Below are 20,717 nucleotides of genomic sequence, written 5' to 3' on the forward strand. Positions count from 1 at the left end.
CACCTTTATAACTTCCAGGCTGGATACTGTAATGCCTTCCTTTCTGGGTGCCCATCTGGATCCTCACATAAACTTCAGCTGGTACAAAATGCAGCAGCCAAAGTTCTTACAAACACTAATAAATGTGATTATATTAGCCCTGTTCTATGCTCCCTTCATTGGCTTCCAGCTAAGTCTCGGATAAACTACACAATATTGCTATTGATTTATAAAACACTGAATAGCTTTGCACCAGAATACCTTAGTAACCTGCTGGCCTTATACAACCCTCCTCGCTTTCTTCCACCATAAAGAGCAGGATATCTGTTAGTACCCAGGGTAGAAAGAGCTACGGCAGGCTGCAGAGCTTTCTCTTATAGAGTTCTTCAGCTGTGGAATAGTCTTCCAGCAGATCTGCAGGATTCAGGCTGACTTTCAATATTCAAGTCTAGACTAAAATCACACCTGTTTAGTTTAGCTTGTATGGACACTAGTTCTAGCTGTAGATAACTGCTCACTCCCAGTCAGACCTATAGTGTGAGGTGTAGAGCTGGGTGGGGATCGGTGCCATTGGCTTTGGATAAACTGAACTGTCAGTCTGTCACTTTAGCTTCACCCCCCCTTGTGGAACTGGAGTGCTGACATTCAGGGACTCCCCATGCCTGCGTTCCCACCTGCCTCTCCCTCCTACTTATGCTGCCATAGCCATATCTGCCGGAGCTTACATACTGCACTCACCTAACTGTTTGCACTGCCTCTAGTCTCCCCTACTTTGGCTAACTGCACATTTTATTTCCCCTAATCCCCCTGGGCTGTGCTGCCTGGAGACCCCACATTTTCAAGATATCCTGCCTACCCTGCTGCCTGCGACGTCTCCACTACCTGTGACGTCCTTCTGGCCTGCTGCTGCCCCCTGGAGGATGGGCTCCCCCTTTGTATCTGGTTAGGGTTAGGACTTCCTCTGCTGCCCCCTGGAGGATGGGCTCCCCCTTTGTATCTGGTTAGGGTTAGGGATTCCTCTGCTGCCCCCTGGAGGATGGGCTCCCCCTTTGTATCTGGTTAGGGTTAGGGCTTCCTCTGCTGCCCCCTGGAGGATGGGCTCCCCCTTTGAGTCTGGTTAGGGTTAGGGCTTCCTCTGCTGCCCCCTGGAGGATGGGCTCCCCCTTTGAGTCTGGTTAGGGTTAGGGCTTCCTCTGCTGCCCCCTGGAGGATGGGCTCCTCCTCTGAGTCTGGTTAGGGTTAGGGCTTCCACTGCTGCCCCCTGGAGGATGGGCTCCTCCTCTGAGTCTGGTTCCTCCCAAGCTTTCGTCTTTCTAGGGAGTTTTTCCTTGCCACTGTCCCCTCTGACTTGCTCACTGGGGGCTTTGGGCAGGGATGCTGTAATGTGCTTTGAGATGATATAATGTTGTGAAAATACACTATACAAATAAATCTGAACTGAACTGAAATTGCACTCAGTGTTTGGGGGGAGGACTCAAAATGATTGTTTATTGCGATATTTTTATACTAAATGACACACACATTTTTTAACTTATCACCCAGCCCTAACCAACTATACACTAATTGGAGAGCTATCAGTCCTGTGAAATAGGCTTTTAGAAAAATGTTTGTTTGAATGATTTATGAATAATGATACTTCATTCACCCCCATTGGGAAATTGTCTTTTCGCCTCTCCCATCTTGCTCTCCAAGAGACACACAGACACATATACAGGTGAGAGGAAGTTTGAGGGTCGCAGCGCAGGATCGGCCAGCATCCAGCACCCCTGCAGCTCAAGGACTCAGCGATGACATCACTCTGCCGGCCAAGAGATCTGAACCAGCGACCTTCCGCTCATGGACACAGAGTCCGAACCCAAAGAGTCACGCACCACACCCAGTATTTACAGGAATGCTTCCTACAGCATCCAGAACTGAAACAAATATGAGTGGTTTTCCCACTATTAGTGAAAACCGGACCATTCTGTATGATGTTGTATCTTTGGTTATTTGTTACACAAAGGATGGTCGTGGAAATCTTGTCTTTTTGTTTTTACTACATCACTACCTTCAGTTAATATAAACCAGATTAAAAAGGAACCTTGTTGATAAAAGAGGGGAAATAAATTACATATATACATATTCATTTTATATTTTAAACAATGTTTATCTATGTCTGCCAGACTACATGTGTCGTCACATCCTCAGCCAGGTGCAGCTGAGGCCAGCAGAGGGCGCCAGTGAGCAGCCAGAGACAGCAGTCATACGGAAGCTCCCAGCTCTGGGCTCCATCACATGAACACGCCTGCTGACAATAACACTCACATACCACTGATACACCCTGTGGATAAAGAGCCCTCACTGTTTCTATAGCAGGTTAGGATGCTGTGCTGTGATCAGAAGGCAGACTGGATGGGAATGGAAACGTAGTAACAAACAAAAAGTGACATCACTACCTTCAGTCATTATAAAGTCTGTGGTCAAGATTAGCTACTGCTATACATCAGCTATAGCTGTGATTACCAAAATAAAACTCACTTATTAATCCATGATGAGAAATATATAATATATATTACACATTTCAAACAATATTCATGTATTACTGCCAGACCAGACATGATTTCCCATCCCCACGTCACTTACAGAGCCGTCCTGGAGTTCTTGACCACAGGCAGCAGCCTGCAGTGCTCTTCATCTGATCTGATGTATTTCTTCAGGTCAAACACATCCAGCTCCTCATCTGACATCAGCATCACAAAGGCCAGAGCTGAGTACTGTGCAGGTGAGAGGTCATCTACTGAAATGTTTCCTGAATTCAGGTATCTTTGTACTTCCTCTACTAGAGAATTGTCACCCAGTTCAGTCAGACAGTGGAACAGGTTGATGGTCCTTTCTGGAGATAAATTCTCCTGTATTTTCCCCTTGATGTACTGGGCTGTATCCTTAATGGTATATGAGTTGGTTTCTGTCGGCCCCAGTAGCCTTTGTAACAGAGTCTTACTGGAGTCTGTTGAGAGGCCCAGGAGGAAGCGGAGGTAGAGGTCCAAGTGTCCATTCTTGCTCTCTAATGCCTCATTCACTGCAGTCTTCAGCAGGTCAGCTGATGAGTTTGACAGAAAAACATATAAAGCAGCGAGATACTCCTGGATGCTCAGATGCACAAAGCAGTACACCTTCTCCTGGTACAACCCATACTCCTCTTTAAAGACTTCTGTGCACACTCCAGAGTAAACTGAAGTTTCAGTGACATCAATGCCATTCCCTGTCAGATCTTGCTCATAAAATATGAGATTGCCTTTCTCAAGGTTGTCAAAAGCAAGTTTACCAAGTTTTAAAAGGAATTCCTTGCTGTATTCTTTAAGCTTAGTTTCTTGTTTTTTCATATACTTGTCATTTTTTAAACTTGTCTGAAAGATCAGGAAGTGTGTGTACATTTCAGTCAGAGTCCTTGGAATTTCTCCCCTGTCAGTCTCACTAAAAAACCTCTTAAGCACAGTGGCTGAAATCCAGCAGAACACAGGTATGTGGCACATGATGAAGAGGCTCCTTGATGATTTCACATGTGTGATAATCCTGCTGGCCACGCTCTGATCCCTAAATCTCCTCCTGAAATACTCCTCCTTCTGGGCATCACTGAACCCTCGTATCTCTGTCACCTGGTGGACACACTCAGGAGGTATCTGATTGGCTGCTGCTGGCCGGGAGGTTATCCAGAGGAGAGCGGATGGGAGCAGATTCCCCTTAATGAGGTTAGTTAACAGCACATCCAGTGACGTTTTCTTTGTTATATCAAACCAGCTCTCATTGTTCTGAAAATCGAGAGGAAGGCGACACTCATCCAGACCATCAAAGATGAACAAGACTTTGGAGCTAAACAGCTCAGTAGATTGAAATGATTTCAGTTCTGGGACAAAGTGGCAAAGCAGTTCAATGAGACTGTATTCACCCTTAATCAAATTCAGGTCCCGGAAAGGAAGAGCAAATATGAAGTGAACATCCTGGTTTGCTTTTCCTTCTGCCCAGTCGAGAATAAATTTCTGCACAGAGACTGTTTTCCCGATACCTGCCACCCCTTTAGTGAGTACAGTTCTGATCGGTGTCTCACGCCCACATAAGTGTTTAAATATATCATTGCACTTGACTGTAGTATCTTCTGTTCGCCTTTTCTTGGATGCTGTTTCAATCTGTCTCACTTCATGTTCATCATTGACTGCTCCAGTCCCACCTTCAGTTATGTAGAGTTCTGTGTAAATCTCACTGAGAAGTGTTGGCTGTCCTTCCTTAGCTTTCCCTTCAAATACACACTCACATTGCTTCTTAAGTTTACATTTGATTTCCTGTTGATGTTGCAGCATGAGCTGTCCTGAAAAGAAATGAGAGAAAAATGCACTAATTCTCACCGTGATCCTGACCAACATGAGAGGAAGAATATTTTCCAAAAACACACTTTTTTGCACATACATATCCTGATATTTCCCTGTGACTGTGAATGTGAAACAGAAAGTTTTATCATGCGTATTTTACTGAAACACCGAATAAAGGACCGTGAATAAGCCTTAGGCAGCCAAAGGAAATGTTTAAAGCCATTTATCTGGGTAGTAAGTATATAAGTATATCTGCTCAGAACCAAAAAAAACACAAAACCCCTTTTCAGTTCCCAAACCTCTCCTCAGGGGCACCACAACCTGTCCATGTATTTGTTAAATTTCACCACCAGCTCACTTCATTCATTAATTAAATAAGTTCAAAACTCAATGAGATATTGATCAGCCACATGAGGTGTGTTAGTGGTCAAGTAAAAAAATACAGGGATATACTGCACGATTTCTGTAAATATTAGGTTGATTTTGGGAGAGGTTCTGAAATGGCAAACACACTTTGACATACATATTATAGTAGTTCTACACCAACATAAAGACCATTTAAACATCCTTTTCTTTGAATGCCTAAGACGTTTACACAATATTGTACATGTACATAATATTATAAAGTACTTACTCTTGTCCAGCAGGTCAGCAAGATCATTATGTTTCATGATCCTCAGGATGTACACTGTGATCTTCAGAGCTACCTCTCTAACACTGGTCTTCTGCATCTGACCATCACAGTCCAGGTCATTGTCCTCCTCCAGCTGAGGCTCAGAGCATTCTGGGTAATTCTGATCTAGGTGCCTCACAAACGTCTTCAGTTCCTCCTTCAGGAACTTCATGGCTTTTTCCTCTAGCGACTAAAATAAACAGTCAGAGTTAATTATTGCTACTTACACCAAACCTTTTCAGAGTTTCACTTGTGAATCATAGTTTAAAACATATTTTCTTTAAGATGATGAATTTATTATTATGCAGCTGTATAAAATATAAGCTAATTCACATAACAGCCAAGAAAATATATATCAGCAATAAATACAAACCTTCAATATGGATGATAAACCCGATTTATCATGTAGATCTGAACTGCAATCTTCCATTTGGTCTCTGTGAATTAGGCAGAAACATAAAGACCTCAATTCATCTACCCAAATGTAACAGAAAGGCTGAAAAGTTCCCCATTAAAATTGCTGTTACTGCAGATAAAGAATAACACTGTGGTATATTACAACACCAATTCCAAAAAGTTGGACATTGTGCAAATTGTAAATAAAAACAGAATGTAATGATATGGAAATCTCATAAACCTGTATTATATTCATAACAAAGTATAGAAAACATATCAGATGTTTAAACTGAGACATTTTGCTATTTCATGAAAAATATTGGCTCATTTTGAATTTCATGACAGCAACGTATCTCAAAAAAGTTGGGACAGGGGCAATAGGAGGCTGGAAAAGTTAGTGGTACAAAATCCCAATGTTAAGATCGCCGGTGAACGGGGAAGGTGCACGGACAGGCAGGCAGGCAAGGATCAGGCAGGCCGGTAGAATAAGGGGGAAACGGGGTTTAATCACAGGACTAAGGGCAGGAAACATCAGACGCCAACTAACATCAGTGACAGACCAGGAACCAGGGCAAGACATGGACTCAAATAAACAGGACTGATTGAAAATAATCGGACACAGGTGGGTACGATCAGGGAAGCACATGTGGATAATCAGGGGGGCGTGGCACACATGAGGATCATACGAGCCGGGTATGACAGACCCCCCCCCCCCCTCAGAGGAGGCTAATTGGACTTGCTAAATTGCCTGTAGGTGTGCGTGTGAGAGTCAATGGTGTGTGAGCGTGCCCTGCGATGGGGTGGCCCCCCATCCTGGGTTGTTCCCTGCCTCATGCCCATTGTTTCCGGGACAGGCTCCGGACCCCCCGCGACCTAGTAGGATAAGCGGTTTGGAAAATGGATGGATGGATGGATGGATGGATGGATGGCCAGACCTTTAAGTTTGACTACAAAGCACCTATGACAGACATCAGCCTTCACATGATGTCACAACACCATCCCTCACTGATGTGTCTTACCTGGCTCAAGCTATTCAGAACAGCAAAGCCGTTAACAGGCTCCCAATGCCAGAGCCTGCTGTGTTTAACGGGGATCCAATTCATTTTATTGAATGGAAGGCATCCTTTATGTACTCATTCAGAGAACAGGTATCTCTTCAGCAGATAAGCTGTATTACCTTAAGAAATATATCAGTGGTCCTGCTCATAAATGTCTTGAGGCCACGTTCTACCAAAGTGATGATAAGGCATGCAAAGATGCTTGGAATAAGCTTGGTCAGCGATACAGTCAGCGATACAGTCAGTGATACGGTCAGCGATATGGTCAGTGATACGGTCAGTGATATGGTCAGTGATACGGTCAGCCATACGGTCAGCCACACGGTCAGCCATATGGTCAGCGATACGGTCAGTGATACGGTAAGTGATACGGTCAGCGATACAGTCAGCCATGCGGTCAGCCATATGGTCAGCCATACGGTCAGCGATATGGTCAGTGATACGGTCAGCCATACGGTCAGTGATACAGTCAGTGATACGGTCAGCGATATGGTCAGCCATACGGTAAGTGATACGGTCAGCGATACAGTCAGCCATGCGGTCAGCCATATGGTCAGCGATGCGGTCAGCCATACGGTCAGCCATAGGGTCAGCCATAGGGTCAGCGATACGGTCAGCCATACGGTCAGTGATACGGTCAGTGATACAGTCAGCCATACGGTCAGTGATACGGTCAGCCACACGGTCAGCGATACGGTCAGTGATATAGTCAGCCATACGGTCAGCCATACGGTCAGTGATACGGTCAGCCATACAGTCAGCCATATGGTCAGCCATATGGTCAGCGATACGGTCAGTGATACAGTCAGCCATACGGTCAGCGATGCGGTCAGCCATAGGGTCAGCCATACAGTCAGCCATACGGTCAGCGAGACGGTCAGCCATACGGTCAGCCATAGGGTCAGCCATACAGTCAGCCATATGGTCAGCGATACGGTCAGCCATATGGTCAGCGATACGGTCAGTGATACGGTCAGCCATACGGTCAGCCATACGGTCAGCGATGCGGTCAGCCATACGGTCAGCCATAGGGTCAGCCATACAGTCAGCCATATGGTCAGTGATACGGTCAGTGATACAGTCAGCCATACGGTCAACCATACGGTCAGCGATGCGGTCAGCCATAGGGTCAGCCATACAGTCAGCCATATGGTCAGCGATGCGGTCAGCCATACGGTCAGCCACAGGGTCAGCGATACGGTCAGCCATACGGTCAGTGATACAGTCAGCCATACGGTCAGTGATACGGTCAGCCACACGGTCAGCGATACGGTCAGTGAAATAGTCAGCCATATGGTCAGCCATACGGTCAGCGATGCGGTCAGCCATACGGTCAGCCATACAGTCAGCCATATGGTCAGCCATACGGTCAGCCATACGGTCAGTGATACGGTCAGCCATACGGTCAGCGATACGGTCAGTGATACGGTAAGTGATACGGTCAGCGATACAGTCAGCCATGCGGTCACCCATACGGTCAGCCACACGGTCAGCGATACGGTCAGCGATACAGTCAGCCATGCGGTCAGCCATATGGTCAGCCATACGGTCAGCCATATGGTCAGCGATACGGTCAGCCATACGGTCAGTGATACGGTCAGCCATACGATCAGTGATACGGTCAGTGATACAGTCAGCCATACGGTCAGTGATACGGTCAGCCATAGGTTCAGCGATACGGTCAGCCATATGGTCAGCGATACGGTCAGCCATACGGTCAGTGATACGGTCAGCGATACAGTCAGCCATACGGTCAGCGATACGGTCAGCCATACGGTCAGCCATAGGGTCAGCCATACGGTCAGCCATATGGTCAGCGATACGGTCAGCCATATGGTCAGCGATACGGTCAGCCATAGGGTCAGCCATACGGTCAGCGATACGGTCAGCCATACGGTCAGCGATACAGTCAGCCATACGGTCAGCGATACGGTCAGTGATACGGTCAGCCATACGGTCAGCGATACAGTCAGCCATACGGTCAGCGATACGGTCAGTGATACAGTCAGCCATACGGTCAGCGATGCGGTCAGCCATACGGTCAGCCATACAGTCAGCCATACGGTCAGCCACACGGTCAGCCATTCATCATCCAAAGGGCATTTCCGGAGAGGCTCTCAAAATGGCCACAAATACGGTCCAAAGATGCCGAATGGTTACAGACATTTTCTGATTTTTAAATGCCTGTTTGCAAACTATGCCTCATGCAAAGGGCCTAGACATACTGAGTGACTGTGGGGAAAATCAAACATTAATTCAGAAGCTACCTGACTAGTTAGCATTGCGCTGGAATCGTCGGGTTACGGTAGCCCTCATGGAAGGTGGCGAATTCCCATCTTTCCAAGACTTTGCCAGATTCATATCAATTGAGGCAGAAATTGCATGCAATCCTGTCACCTGCCTACATGCACTTCACTCAGTGGATTCACACCAGGATAAAATAATCACAAGGGAACCTAAAAGAAACAGGGCTAATGTTCTCAGCACTCGAGCCACTGTTGGCAGGGATAAAGAGACATCAATTAATGACAGAGTATGGGCTCCACAGATGTCCTGATCTTATAAAAACGTCTCCTGAGAACAGATGGACATATGTAAAGGACAATAAGCTGAGCTATGCTTGTTTAAAACCAGGTCACTGTGCAAAGGAATGCCGTCATCGCCATAGCTGTGAGGTATGCAGTAGAAGGCACCCCACTAGTCTTCATGATTACAGCTGTGAGAAGAATGGAAGACCAACCTGTGCCTGATATAATCAGAGCTACAAGCAATGTAAGGAAACTACAGCTGCTATGTCACTTAATGCCACCAGTCAAGAACAGTCACATAGCACCTCCATGATTGTACCTGTGTGGGTATCCTGGGTCAAAGATCCAGCAAAGGAACAACTTGCATATGCTTTATCAGACACGCACAGTGACAGCACTTTCACTGACAAAGAGGTGAGCAATGAATTACAAATGGACACTTACCCAGTGCAGCTGAAACTCACCACCATGTTGGGAGAGAATATGGTGATGAAGAGTGAGAGAGTATCAGGACTCTGGTAAGGGGTTACAATTCATCGGTGCACATTGCTCTCCCTCCTGCATACACCAAAGACTGCATACCTCTCAATCGTGATCACATTCCAACGCACGAAACTGCTAAACGCTGGAGTCACCTTGCTGCAATAACTGATAAGATACCACCCCTCCTCAGCTGTGATGTTTGACTCTTAATTGGGTACAACTGTTCAGGATCGCTGGCGCCTAGACAGGTGATACTAGGTAGAGACAATGAACCATATGCTGTGCTAACAGACTTAGGATGGAGTAACGTTGGCTGCCCAACACCTTAGCTTGATACAACCGCAGAATTCGCCGTAGTCACCGAGCTGCGGTACAGGAGCTGCGTCTAATAACACCAACAGATATACTTCAAGTCCTAGAGTTGGATTTCAAGGATGTCAGAGGAGAGTTTCAGGCAAACTCTCAAGAGGATCTAATTATCCTGGACAGGCTCAAGGAAGGTATAAAGGAAAACTACCAAGGACGTTATGAAATGCCACTTCCTTTTATACAACGGCCACATTTACCTGATAACAGGCAGCTTGCTGAAGTCAGGCTCAGACATTTAGGGCGTAAATTCTGCAAGGATGAGAAATATAAACAAGATTACACTGCAAACATGAAGGATATCATTGAGAGAGGTGATGCTGAAGAGGTCCATGATTTTGGCACTCATGGTGAACAATGGTTCATTCCCCACCATGGTGTCTACCATCCAAAAAAGCCAGATAAGTTGTGTGTTGTGTTCGACTGCTCTGCAAAGGACAATGGTACCAGCCTAAATGAACATCTACTTCCAGGTTCAGAAAATGTTTCATCAGTTCCATGTCAAGGAGAACGACTGCAACTATCTGCACTTCCTATGGTGGAAAGATGGAGACATGAGTCCACAGCCAAAAGAATACCGAATGGAGGAACATCTTTTTGGAGCAGTATCGTCTCCTGGCTGTGCAAACTATGGACTTAAATGTTTAGCTAATGAGAGCAGATACTCTCATCCATTAGGGTCCCAGTTTATTGATAGAGACTTCTACGTGGATGATGGAGTCACAAGCATGGAAACTGTGGAGAAGCCATTCAGTTAGCACAGGAGGCAAGAGAGCCATGTGCAAAGGGTGGCCTTCGTCTTCACAGGTTTGTGTGAAACACCCATGCTGTTTCACAGAGCACACCCTCATCAGAGCGTGCTACAGATGGTAAGGCAAAGGAAATCACTTTCAATGACAGCCCCCTGGAACGAGCGCTGGGGATTCAGTGGAAGACAGAAAGTGATTGCTTTAAGTTTAACATCACTCTAAAGGAACCACCAATGACACGACGGGGAATACTGTCTACCATTGCTTCTATATTCGATCCTCTTGGGTTCCTTGTTCCATATTTCCTTAAAGGGAAAAGGATCCTCCAGGAAATGTGTCGCCAAGGTACTGGCTGGGACGACCCACTGCCAGAGGAGCTGGAGAGCTGGCAAAGGGACCTTGTCAAGTTAAAGACCATGAACATAGATAGATGCTACTTACCTCTCAATTTTGGAAGGGTTGTGAAGAGAGAGTTACACCACGTCTCTGACGTAAGCACCTTAGGGTATGGTCAGTGCTCCTATCCGAGAGTCAAGAATGAGAAAGGAATGGTCCATTGTGCCCTCATCATAGGAAAGTCCCGTGTAGCTCCCACAAAGGTGACCACCATACCAAGACTAGAATTATCAGCGGCAGTAGTCTCAGTCACAGTCAGCAATATGCTTAGAGAAGAGCTTAGCTATTTGAATGTGGAGGAGTTCTTCTGGACTGACTCCAAAGTAGTTCCGGGCTACATAAATAATGATGCATGACTCTTTCACACGTTTGTAGCCAATAGGGTTCAGACATTTCGCCGCAATACAAATCCTCAACAATGGCTTTATGTCTCAACGGAAGATAATCTAGCAGACACTGCCTCTAGAGGGAAAACCATAAATGAGTTGTTTCCTCAAATTGGTTTGGTGGTTCTGTGTTCCTCTGGAAACAGGAAATACCGATAATAACAGATGTAGTACTGGAACCTCTAATAGGTGATCCAGAGGTGAGAAGAACTGGAACACTGCATACAGGGGTGTAGTGCTGCTGACCGCTTGTCCGAGTTCTCATCATGGTTGCAGGCTACTAAGGCCATTTCATGCCTTTTGCGACGAGTTAAAGGAAAAATAAATGGCCCCGCTAATGTAAGTGCCTTGGAAAGTGCAGGGCGTGTCATGGTCAAACACCTCCGAAAGCAGGTATACAAGCAAGAAATACAGTTACTGAAGAAGGGAGGTCGGCTGCCAGATCATCCCAAGGTGCAGCACCTACAGTAGATGCCTTTTTAGATGCAGATGGCAGAATCAGGGGGGGAGGAAGGCTCAGTCGATCATCCTTCTCCAACTTACTCAGACACCCAGTGATCTTATCAAAAACCCATCATGTGACTAAGCTGATAATTAGTCATTATCATGAAAGAGTAAAACATCAAGGCGAGGGCTTTACCATCAATGAAATCAGATCCAATTGCGATTGGACTCCTGGAATAAGCAGAGCAGTTGCATCTTTTATCCGGCAGTGTGTCACTTGCCAGAGACTCAGAGGACCTGCAGAAGGTCAAAGGATGAGTGACCTTCCAAAGGAAGGTGTAGAGCCCTCCCCACCTTTCTCATAGTGTGGCATGGACTGTTTGGTCCCTTTACCACTTAAGAGGGAAGAAAGCAGCATAAAAGATATGGTTTGCTTTTCACTTGCTTCTGCTCACGAGCGATCATAGTGAAATGTTAGAGGATGTGTCCACTGATGCCTTTATAAATGGTCTGAGATGTTTCATTGCAGTTCGTGGTGCTGTTAGACAAATCCAATGTGATCAAGGCACCAACTTTGTGGGGGCAAAGAACGAATTGAACAAAGCTTTACAAGAACTTGACACTCCCAGACTCACCACCTTTCTATCCGAAAACCATTGTGATTTTGTTTTCAACGCACCTCACTCCTGTCACGCCGGAGGTGTGTGGGAGAGCCAGACAAGGACCATAAGGAGTGTGTTGGACTCCACATTATCATTGGCCTCTTGCAGACTCAACAGTACTTCTCTGTGAACGTTGTTTTATGAAGTCATGGCTATACTCAACAGTCGCCCACTTACTGTGCACAACCTGTGCAACCCTGATAGTATGGAACCACTCACAGCCAATCATCTACTTACAATGAAGTCCAACATGGCTCCACCTCCACCAGGGAAGTGTGTTAGGGAGGACCTTTATGGACAAAGGAGATGGCGCAGAGTACAGTATCTGACGGAACAATTTTTGAGTCACTGGAAAGGGAGTATCTCCACATTATTATTGCAAGACAGCGTTGGCACACACCGAAGAGAAATGTACAAGCGGGAGATACAGTGATGCTTGTGGATGACTGGTTACCCAGATGTGAATGGAAACTGGGACGGATTTTAGAGACTGTCACTGATGAAGATGGACTGGTAAGAAAGGGTAAAATATGTATAGGAGATAAGAGACTTAGCGAGAAAGGGGAACGCCTTGGTAAGCTGTCAGTGCTAGAACGTCCAGTGCAGAGGTTAGTCTTGTTATGAGAAGCTACTTAAGTACATTTCACTGATGTTTATGCTTTATTTTCCAAATGATACAGATTTGAAAAATATTTGTGTTTGTGGGTATTGCTTGGAACACACATAATTTTGGTGGGAGTGTAAATAACCCCAAGGTTTGACATGAGACTAATTAATGTTACAAAACATATTGAGTTGCGTATTGCATATTTTTTAATATACGTTTGTATTCTGTATTCATTTGTATACATTCATTTATGCTTATGTAGTTTTATTTAGTGGGACCCCTTTTTTTGAGGGACTTCCGTTTTTTTCGGCTACCAGAACATCGTTAAGCTAAGCTAAGCGGAGAACGTGTTTGTCTTTGCTTTATGATATTTTGTAAATGGTTTAAACCCCCCACTGGTAAATGCACAAGCTCTTACGTTGGCTACGTTTTTTTTTGGTAATTAATTTATTTTAAATAAATCGTGAACCATCAGTCAAGTCTTTCGGCCATCAATCCGAGGGGAATGCTACAGAGGAGTATGATGAATTCAAAGATTTAGTATCTACTAAAGGAAACACATCAAAAGCGACCCAAAACAGAAAAGACGGCTGGCAAAAAGTGTCCGACAAGTTAAATGTGTAAGTAGTTTTTAGTTATTGTATTTATCGCTTGAATGTATTACTACGGTTCCAGTGTTTCATCATTCTTTTATTGTCATAATTACAGATAAAATACAATCAAGTTAAAGTACAAACATGACATTTCATACATGTTTGTATGTATGAGTTTGGGTATGTATGTATGTGTTTGTTGATTTTACGTATATGAATGGTGAGGCCATGATTGAACCCATTTCCATGCACGGACACTATTAAGTCTGTGAGCTAATCCCTGTTTATGCAGAACAAACCTGCATCCGAGCAGGTTTGAGGATTTGGATGTGCTGCTATGACAACACATCCAGCAAGACTTTCGAAAAACTGTGCCAAGTGCCCCAGGTGGCTGGCGTGTGCAAAGTGCCCCAGGCGGCTGGCGTGTGCCAAGTGCCCTATGGCCTGACTATAGACCCAGAGAGACATGCATGCTAGTGGGCTGTAACACTGTTACCTCTCAGGGCTCTTTCTCTTACACCCCACAGGGGGGCACATTTCATGGCTTGCACTATAAATGTTGTGACTCACAGCTTCTAATGTCCTGAGACCCCAGGGCACTGGCCCCACTGGCCCGGTCCATAACCCAGCCGAGGCTCCAGGGGGCGCTATCTTGGGGCACCTTCAGCCACCGGCTCATTCCCCCACCGTGAGCTAAGAAGCGCTACTGGGGATCTTTCCTGCCTGCTGCCGTTAGACACCACAATGCCTGCTGTCGATGTGCAGCCCCCACAGCCAGCCTTAACGTCCCATTTTTAATGTGGTAAAAGCTGCTCTCTGTTTTTAATCATATAAATAACATAACACTTTGCTGCTGAACACAAGAGAATTTCCCCTCTTGGATCAACAAATCATCTTATTTTATAATCAGGGGATGAGAACCACTACAGTGTCACATTAATTATGATCTGAATCAGCAAGTATTTAAACGTCACCTTTGGCAAAGAAACCAATAGTCTTTCTCTTTTTTTGTCTGATGATAGTAGTTTATTGTTTAAGCCACACAGTTCGATTAAACATGTTAAACTGAAGCCTTCGTCTGAGTATGATCTAATGAATTCATGAGAGTGAAATTATTTGTTATCAAAACAGAAACATCCGTCTCACAAGTTGACAATCTATTGTCGAGTCATTCTTTAATGGACATGCAGGGGGAAACAGGCAAACCAGTTGTTTTCCAGCTCTGTGCTGAGGACTGAAATTTAAAATCTACTTTGCGATTAAATAACTTCCAATTCCAGCTCGCAGAAAGTCAGGTTTTACAGTAATCCTCATCCATTTACCTCAGATGTTATTTATATAGAATACAGACAAAACTTTTGTTTAAATTCTCAAGGTGATGGAATCTGTTAAAGGTACAAATTGGTGCATCCATTATAAATATGTTATTTCCTCATAGCTTGTATGTGTCTCTGTGCCATTTGACTGAGAGTCTGAATGTCATTAACAGTGTTTGTTTAAATGCACATTTACCTTTGATCTGTAGGAAAAGGTCCCTCTCTGAAGTTGAGTTGCTTTTCTATTGACCTGTCACTCTTCAGGGAAACACAGCTGGGTACAGGGGAGTCTGTTCTCTTCATCAGGACACTGTGGGCAGCGAGAGGAAACAAACCCTCCTTCATACTATAGACCCAGAGAGACATGCATGCTAGTGGGCTGTAACACTGTTACCTCTCAGGGCTCTTTCTGTTACTCTTTCTCTTTTTTTGTCTGATGATAGTAGTTTATTGTTTAAGCCACACAGTTTGACTAAACATGTTAAACTAAAGCCTTCGTCTGAGTATGATCTAATGAATTCATGAGAGTGAAATTATTTCTTATCAAAACAGAAACATCCGTCTCACAAGACGACAATCTATTGTCGAGTCATTCTTTAATGGACATGCAGAGGGGGGAAACAGGCAAACCAGTTGTTTTCCAGCTCTGTGCTGAGGACTGAAATTTAAAATCTACTTTGCGATTAAATAACTTCCAATTCCAGCTCGCAGAAAGTCAGGTTTTACAGTAATCCTCATCCATTTACCTCAGATGTTATTTATATAGAATACAGACAAAATTTTTGTTTAAATTCTCAAGGTGATGGAATCTGTTAAAGGTACAAATTGGTGCATCCATTATAAATATGTTATTTCCTCATAGCTTGTATGTGTCTCTGTGCCATTTGACTGAGAGTTTGAATGTCATTAACAGTGTTTCTTTAAATGCACATTTACCTTTGATCTGTAGGAAAAGGTCCCTCTCTGAAGTTGAGTCGGTTTTCTATTGACCTGTCACTCTTCAGGGAAACACAGCTGGGTACAGGGGAGTCTGTTCTCTTCATCAGGACACTGTGGGCAGCGAGAGGAAACAAACCCTCCTTCATACTATAGACCCAGAGAGACATGCATGCTAGTGGGCTGTAACACTGTTACCTCTCAGGGCTCTTTCTGTTACTCTTTCTCTTTTTTTGTCTGATGATAGTAGTTTATTGTTTAAGCCACACAGTTTGACTAAACATGTTAAACTAAAGCCTTCGTCTGAGTATGATCTAATGAATTCATGAGAGTGAAATTATTTCTTATCAAAACAGAAACATCCGTCTCACAAGACGACAATCTATTGTCGAGTCATTCTTTAATGGACATGCAGAGGGGGGAAACAGGCAAACCAGTTGTTTTCCAGCTCTGTGCTGAGGACTGAAATTTAAAATCTACTTTGCGATTAAATAACTTCCAATTCCAGCTCGCAGAAAGTCAGGTTTTACAGTAATCCTCATCCATTTACCTCAGATGTTATTTATATAGAATACAGACAAAACTTTTGTTTAAATTCTCAAGGTGATGGAATCTGTTAAAGGTAAAAATTGGTGCATTCATTATAAATATGTTATTTCCTCATAGCTTGTATGTGTCTCTGTGCCATTTGACTGAGAGTCTGAATGTCATTAACAGTGTTTCTTTAAATGCACATTTACCTTTGATCTGTAGGAAAAGGTCCCTCTCTGAAGCTGAGTAGGGGGTCCATTGACGCGTCACTCTTCAGGGAAACACAGCTGGGTACAGGGGAGTCTGCTCTCTCCATCAGGACACTGTGGGCAGCGAGAGGAAACAAACCCTCATGGTATAAATATAATTCATACAATGGGGACGGCATCACACTGCTGTTTAGCCTTCTGCGCTGCCTTCATGTACTTTGATATGCTGTGAAGCTCTTGATGTAAACAGACTTATTTACAGTCAGCTTTTAAGGAAATTGTCTCATTTAAAATTTAGATATTATATGAAACTTTTAGTATGACCGTTTAAAACCTCCACAACTAGACTTGACTGATGTTCCTTTTTACCTGTTTATATATGTTTTTGTTTGTTTGTGTAGTTTTGTTATATGACCATTTTGTATAGGAGGGATGGTCTGTTGCTCGCCTCTAGTATAAAAGAACTGGCTGATTGTGGAAGAAGACGGTGAAGACAGAAGATGGCGAGGTCTTTTTATTAAGCTACACATATTAAAGTGCTGCCCACTGACCAGCCCCAGCTAGGAGCCCAGTTTACTTTTATGTTATGGCCTGACTATAGACCCAGAGAGACATGCATGCTAGTGGGCTGTAACACTGTTACCTCTCAGGGCTCTTTCTCTTACACCCCACAGGGGGGCACATTTCAGAAGCAGATCCACCCATTTTTATGCTGATCCAGACCAGATGATTCCTGCTGGGGCCTCTGTGAACATGAAGGGTAAGTAGATACATAGATAAATACACAATATCGAGTACTCAGCATTTTTACATCAAACTGATGAATTGGGTCTCCATTCTGTTATATTCCATGTGTAGAATTACACATAGTAAAGAGGTTTAGTGCAAAATTCGAATGCCACATTCTTTTATAAATATATGTATAAACATCCTCTCCTGGAGCCGAAACCTTATCGTGGTGGAGGGGTTTGCGTGTTCCGGTGATCCCAGGAGCTAAGCTGCCCGGGGCTTTATGCCCCTGGTAGGGTCACCCAAGGCAAACAGGTCCTGGGTGAGGAAGCAGACGAACTGCGGCTCATTAGACCCCTTATGATGAGTAAAAACATGGATTCACATTTTCCCTCCCCCGGGTCACTGTCCTCCCCCCCTCCCAGAGCCAGGCCTTTACCCATGGGGCCTGGTCGGTGTGGAGGAAATTTCTCTAAGTCCGATGTTTAAGTGTTTGACAGAACTTTATTATTCGATGAGCTCAAAGGGAACAGACACTCAGCAATCATGCATCTCGTGTTCTGCTCCCCGAACAACAAGTGCATACATCTCTTATAGCCAAAAATGCCGTCATCAGATAGTTCAAAGTAAAGGATCAGGTGTCTGTAGACACCAGGCACTTCTGCTTATTGAGGCTTGCTTATCAGCACAGAAATTCCTTTGCGGTTTCATACTGAGTCGAGTTAAATTTATCCAATTACCCAATTACTTTTATCTCACTTCCAGGTCATGCTGACCCGGGCCCTTGCTGAGCAAGCTGTATTATGGCAAACGTTAGTTCCTTCATAGAAAATAGAAATCCCTTTACTTACAGTAAGCAAACTTGCATTAGTACATTGTGCTTGATACATCAGACTGATTCAAGTGAGATTATATTGTTTCAATCATTATAGGTAAATCAACAACACATTATAAACTCAATTGTTAATTACTGATTAGGTAATGCATTTTGCATAATTATTTATATTCCATTATTCATTACTGATTAGCATAATCAAGAATTTTCTATCACATTGGGCACAGCCTGAAGAAGGCACGTGGGCCCCCCCTCCAATGGGCTCACCACCCATAGGAGGGGCCAAAGGGGTCGGGTGCAGTGTGAGTTGGATGGTGGGCAAAGGCAGGGACCTTGGCGGTCCGATCCTCAGCTGCAGATGCTGGCTGTAGGGACATGGAATATCACCTCTCTGGTGGGGAAGGAGCCTGAGCTGGTGTGTGAGGCTGTGAGGTTCTGACTAGACTTTTATGGACGGAATTTCTTGGCAGAGCCAGGGCGTTGAGGGTGTCCAGTTTGGTGACTTTTTGCAGATGATGTGGTTCTGTTGGCTTCATCAGACCGTGACCTTCGGCTCTCACTGGAGCACTTCGCATTTGAGTGTGAAGCAACTGCAATGAGCATCAGCACCTCCAAATCCGAGACCATGGTCCTCAGCCGGAAAAGGGTGGAGTGTTCTCTCCAGGTCGGGGAGGGGGTCCTCCCCAAGTGGAGGAGTTTAAGGATCTTGGAGTCTTGTTCACGAGTGAGGGAAGGATGGAGTGGTAGATCCAAAGATGGATCGGTGCGGCGTCAGCAGTAATGCGGGCACTGCATCAGTCTGTCATGGTAAAGAAGGAGCTGAGCCAAAAGGCAAAGCTCTCGATTTGCCAGTCGATCTACGTTCCTACCCTCACCTATGGTCATGAGCTGTGGGTAGTGACCAAAAGAATGAGGTCACGAGTGCAAGCGGCCAAAATGGATTTCCTCCACAGGGTGGCTGGGATCTCCCTTAGAGATAGGGTGAGAAGCTCGGTCATTCGGGAGGGACTCAGAGTAGAGCCTCTACTCCTCCGCAGGGTGGCTGGGCTCTCCCTTAGAGACAGGGTGAGGAGCTCGGTCATTCGGGAGGGACTCAGAGTAGAGCCTCTACTCCTCCGCAGGGTGGCTGGGCTCTCCCTTAGGGATAGGGTGAGGTGCTCGGTCATTCGGGAGGGACTCAGAGTAGAGCTGCTGCTCCTCCGCATTGAGAAGAACTAGATGAGGTGGCTCGAGCATCTGCTTAGGATGCCTCCTGGACACCTCCCTGGTGACTATGCCTCTTGGTTGGTCTGAGAAAGCCTCGGGATTGGGAGTGGCTGGGGAGAGAGAAGTCTGGGTTTCCCTGCTTAGACTGCTGCCCCCGCGACATGACCCGGAAAATAGGTAGAAGATGGATGGATGGATGTTTAAACATCTAAAATATTATTAATAACGGGAGAAAAATTGCTAATCTTGAAATCACCGTTGGTGATTTCATCATAAACATAATTAATTCAGATTTTGTTTTAGAATACAGTTAGCCAATTTGTTGCATTAGTTTGTGAGCAGTGTAATGTTTCCATACTATCTATCCTTTTTATACACCCATCCAGGCTTGTAAAACACCAAAATCAATGCCAGAATACCCATCCCAGAATACTCATCTTTACTGCACAGGAACCCAGGGCTAATTCATACTTCTGCTTTGGGGTTGTGGACGGTCATGCACGGAAGCGTCTGGTCATACTATATTTGTCAGTGAACGTAGATGACTGCAGTGGGTGCATGTATACAGCAGTGATATTCCAGCAGACCAGGGGAGGGCAGATGTACTTAAACAAAGTACATCTACACAGTACAGTACAAAAACAATGACCTCCATCACACCTATCACCCCCCTACCCTCCCCCCTGGAACTCAGAATACACGAAGCGGATGTGAGCCGGCTGTTCCAGAAACAGAAATCCAAGAAGCCCCCAGACCAGACGGTGTCTCCCCCTCCTGCCTCAGAACCTGTGCTGATCAGCTGGCTCCCATCTTCACCCGCATCTTCAATAGATCCCTGGAGCTGTGTGAAGTTCCCTCCTGCTTCAAACGCTCCACCATTATCCCGTCCCCAAGAAACCCACCATCACAGGACTGAATGACTACACACCTGTCGCCTTGACGTCTGTGGTCATGAGATCCTCAGAACGCCTGGTTTTAGCCCATCTGAAGGACATTACAGGACACCAGCTGGATCCCCTGCAGTTTGCCTACCGGGCAAACAGGTCGGTGGATGATGCAGTGAACATGGCGCTGCATTATATCCTGCAACATCTCGACCGTCCAGGAACTTATGCCAGGATCCTGTTTGTGGACTTTAGTTTGGCTTTCGACACCATTGTGCCTAATCTCCTCTCCTCCAAACTCTCCCAGCTCAGCGTATCACCAGCTACCTGCCAGTGGATCACCAGCTTCCTGACAGACAGGAAGCAGCAAGTAAGGCTGGGGGGGTCACTTCTGAAACACGGTCCCTC

General features: G+C 45.1%; 1 protein-coding gene across 14 annotated transcripts in view; it reads right to left on the reverse strand.

The window, feature by feature from the left end:
* The window catches only part of LOC125727321 (NACHT, LRR and PYD domains-containing protein 3-like), a 39,838-nt gene that overhangs the window by 15,609 nt on the left and 3,512 nt on the right, over positions 1-20,717 (reverse strand). For 6 of the 14 annotated variants that reach the window (XM_049004007.1, XM_049004013.1, XM_049004015.1 and 3 more), the window contains exons 2-8: positions 17,299-17,400; positions 16,656-16,769; positions 15,916-16,029; positions 15,176-15,289; positions 5,369-5,432; positions 4,957-5,185; positions 2,602-4,321 (exon numbers count right to left, since the gene is read on the reverse strand). In XM_049004007.1, coding sequence (XP_048859964.1) covers positions 2,602-4,321; positions 4,957-5,185; positions 5,369-5,432; positions 15,176-15,289; positions 15,916-16,029; positions 16,656-16,769; positions 17,299-17,360 — 2,417 coding nt within the window. In that variant the 5' untranslated portion in view covers positions 17,361-17,400. The other 8 variants (XM_049004006.1, XM_049004005.1, XM_049004009.1 and 5 more) reach the window with 8 other exon arrangements.

This window comes from Brienomyrus brachyistius, unplaced genomic scaffold (assembly GCF_023856365.1).
Source record: "Brienomyrus brachyistius isolate T26 unplaced genomic scaffold, BBRACH_0.4 scaffold93, whole genome shotgun sequence".
In the NCBI taxonomy this organism is placed as follows: Eukaryota; Metazoa; Chordata; class Actinopteri; order Osteoglossiformes; family Mormyridae; genus Brienomyrus; species Brienomyrus brachyistius.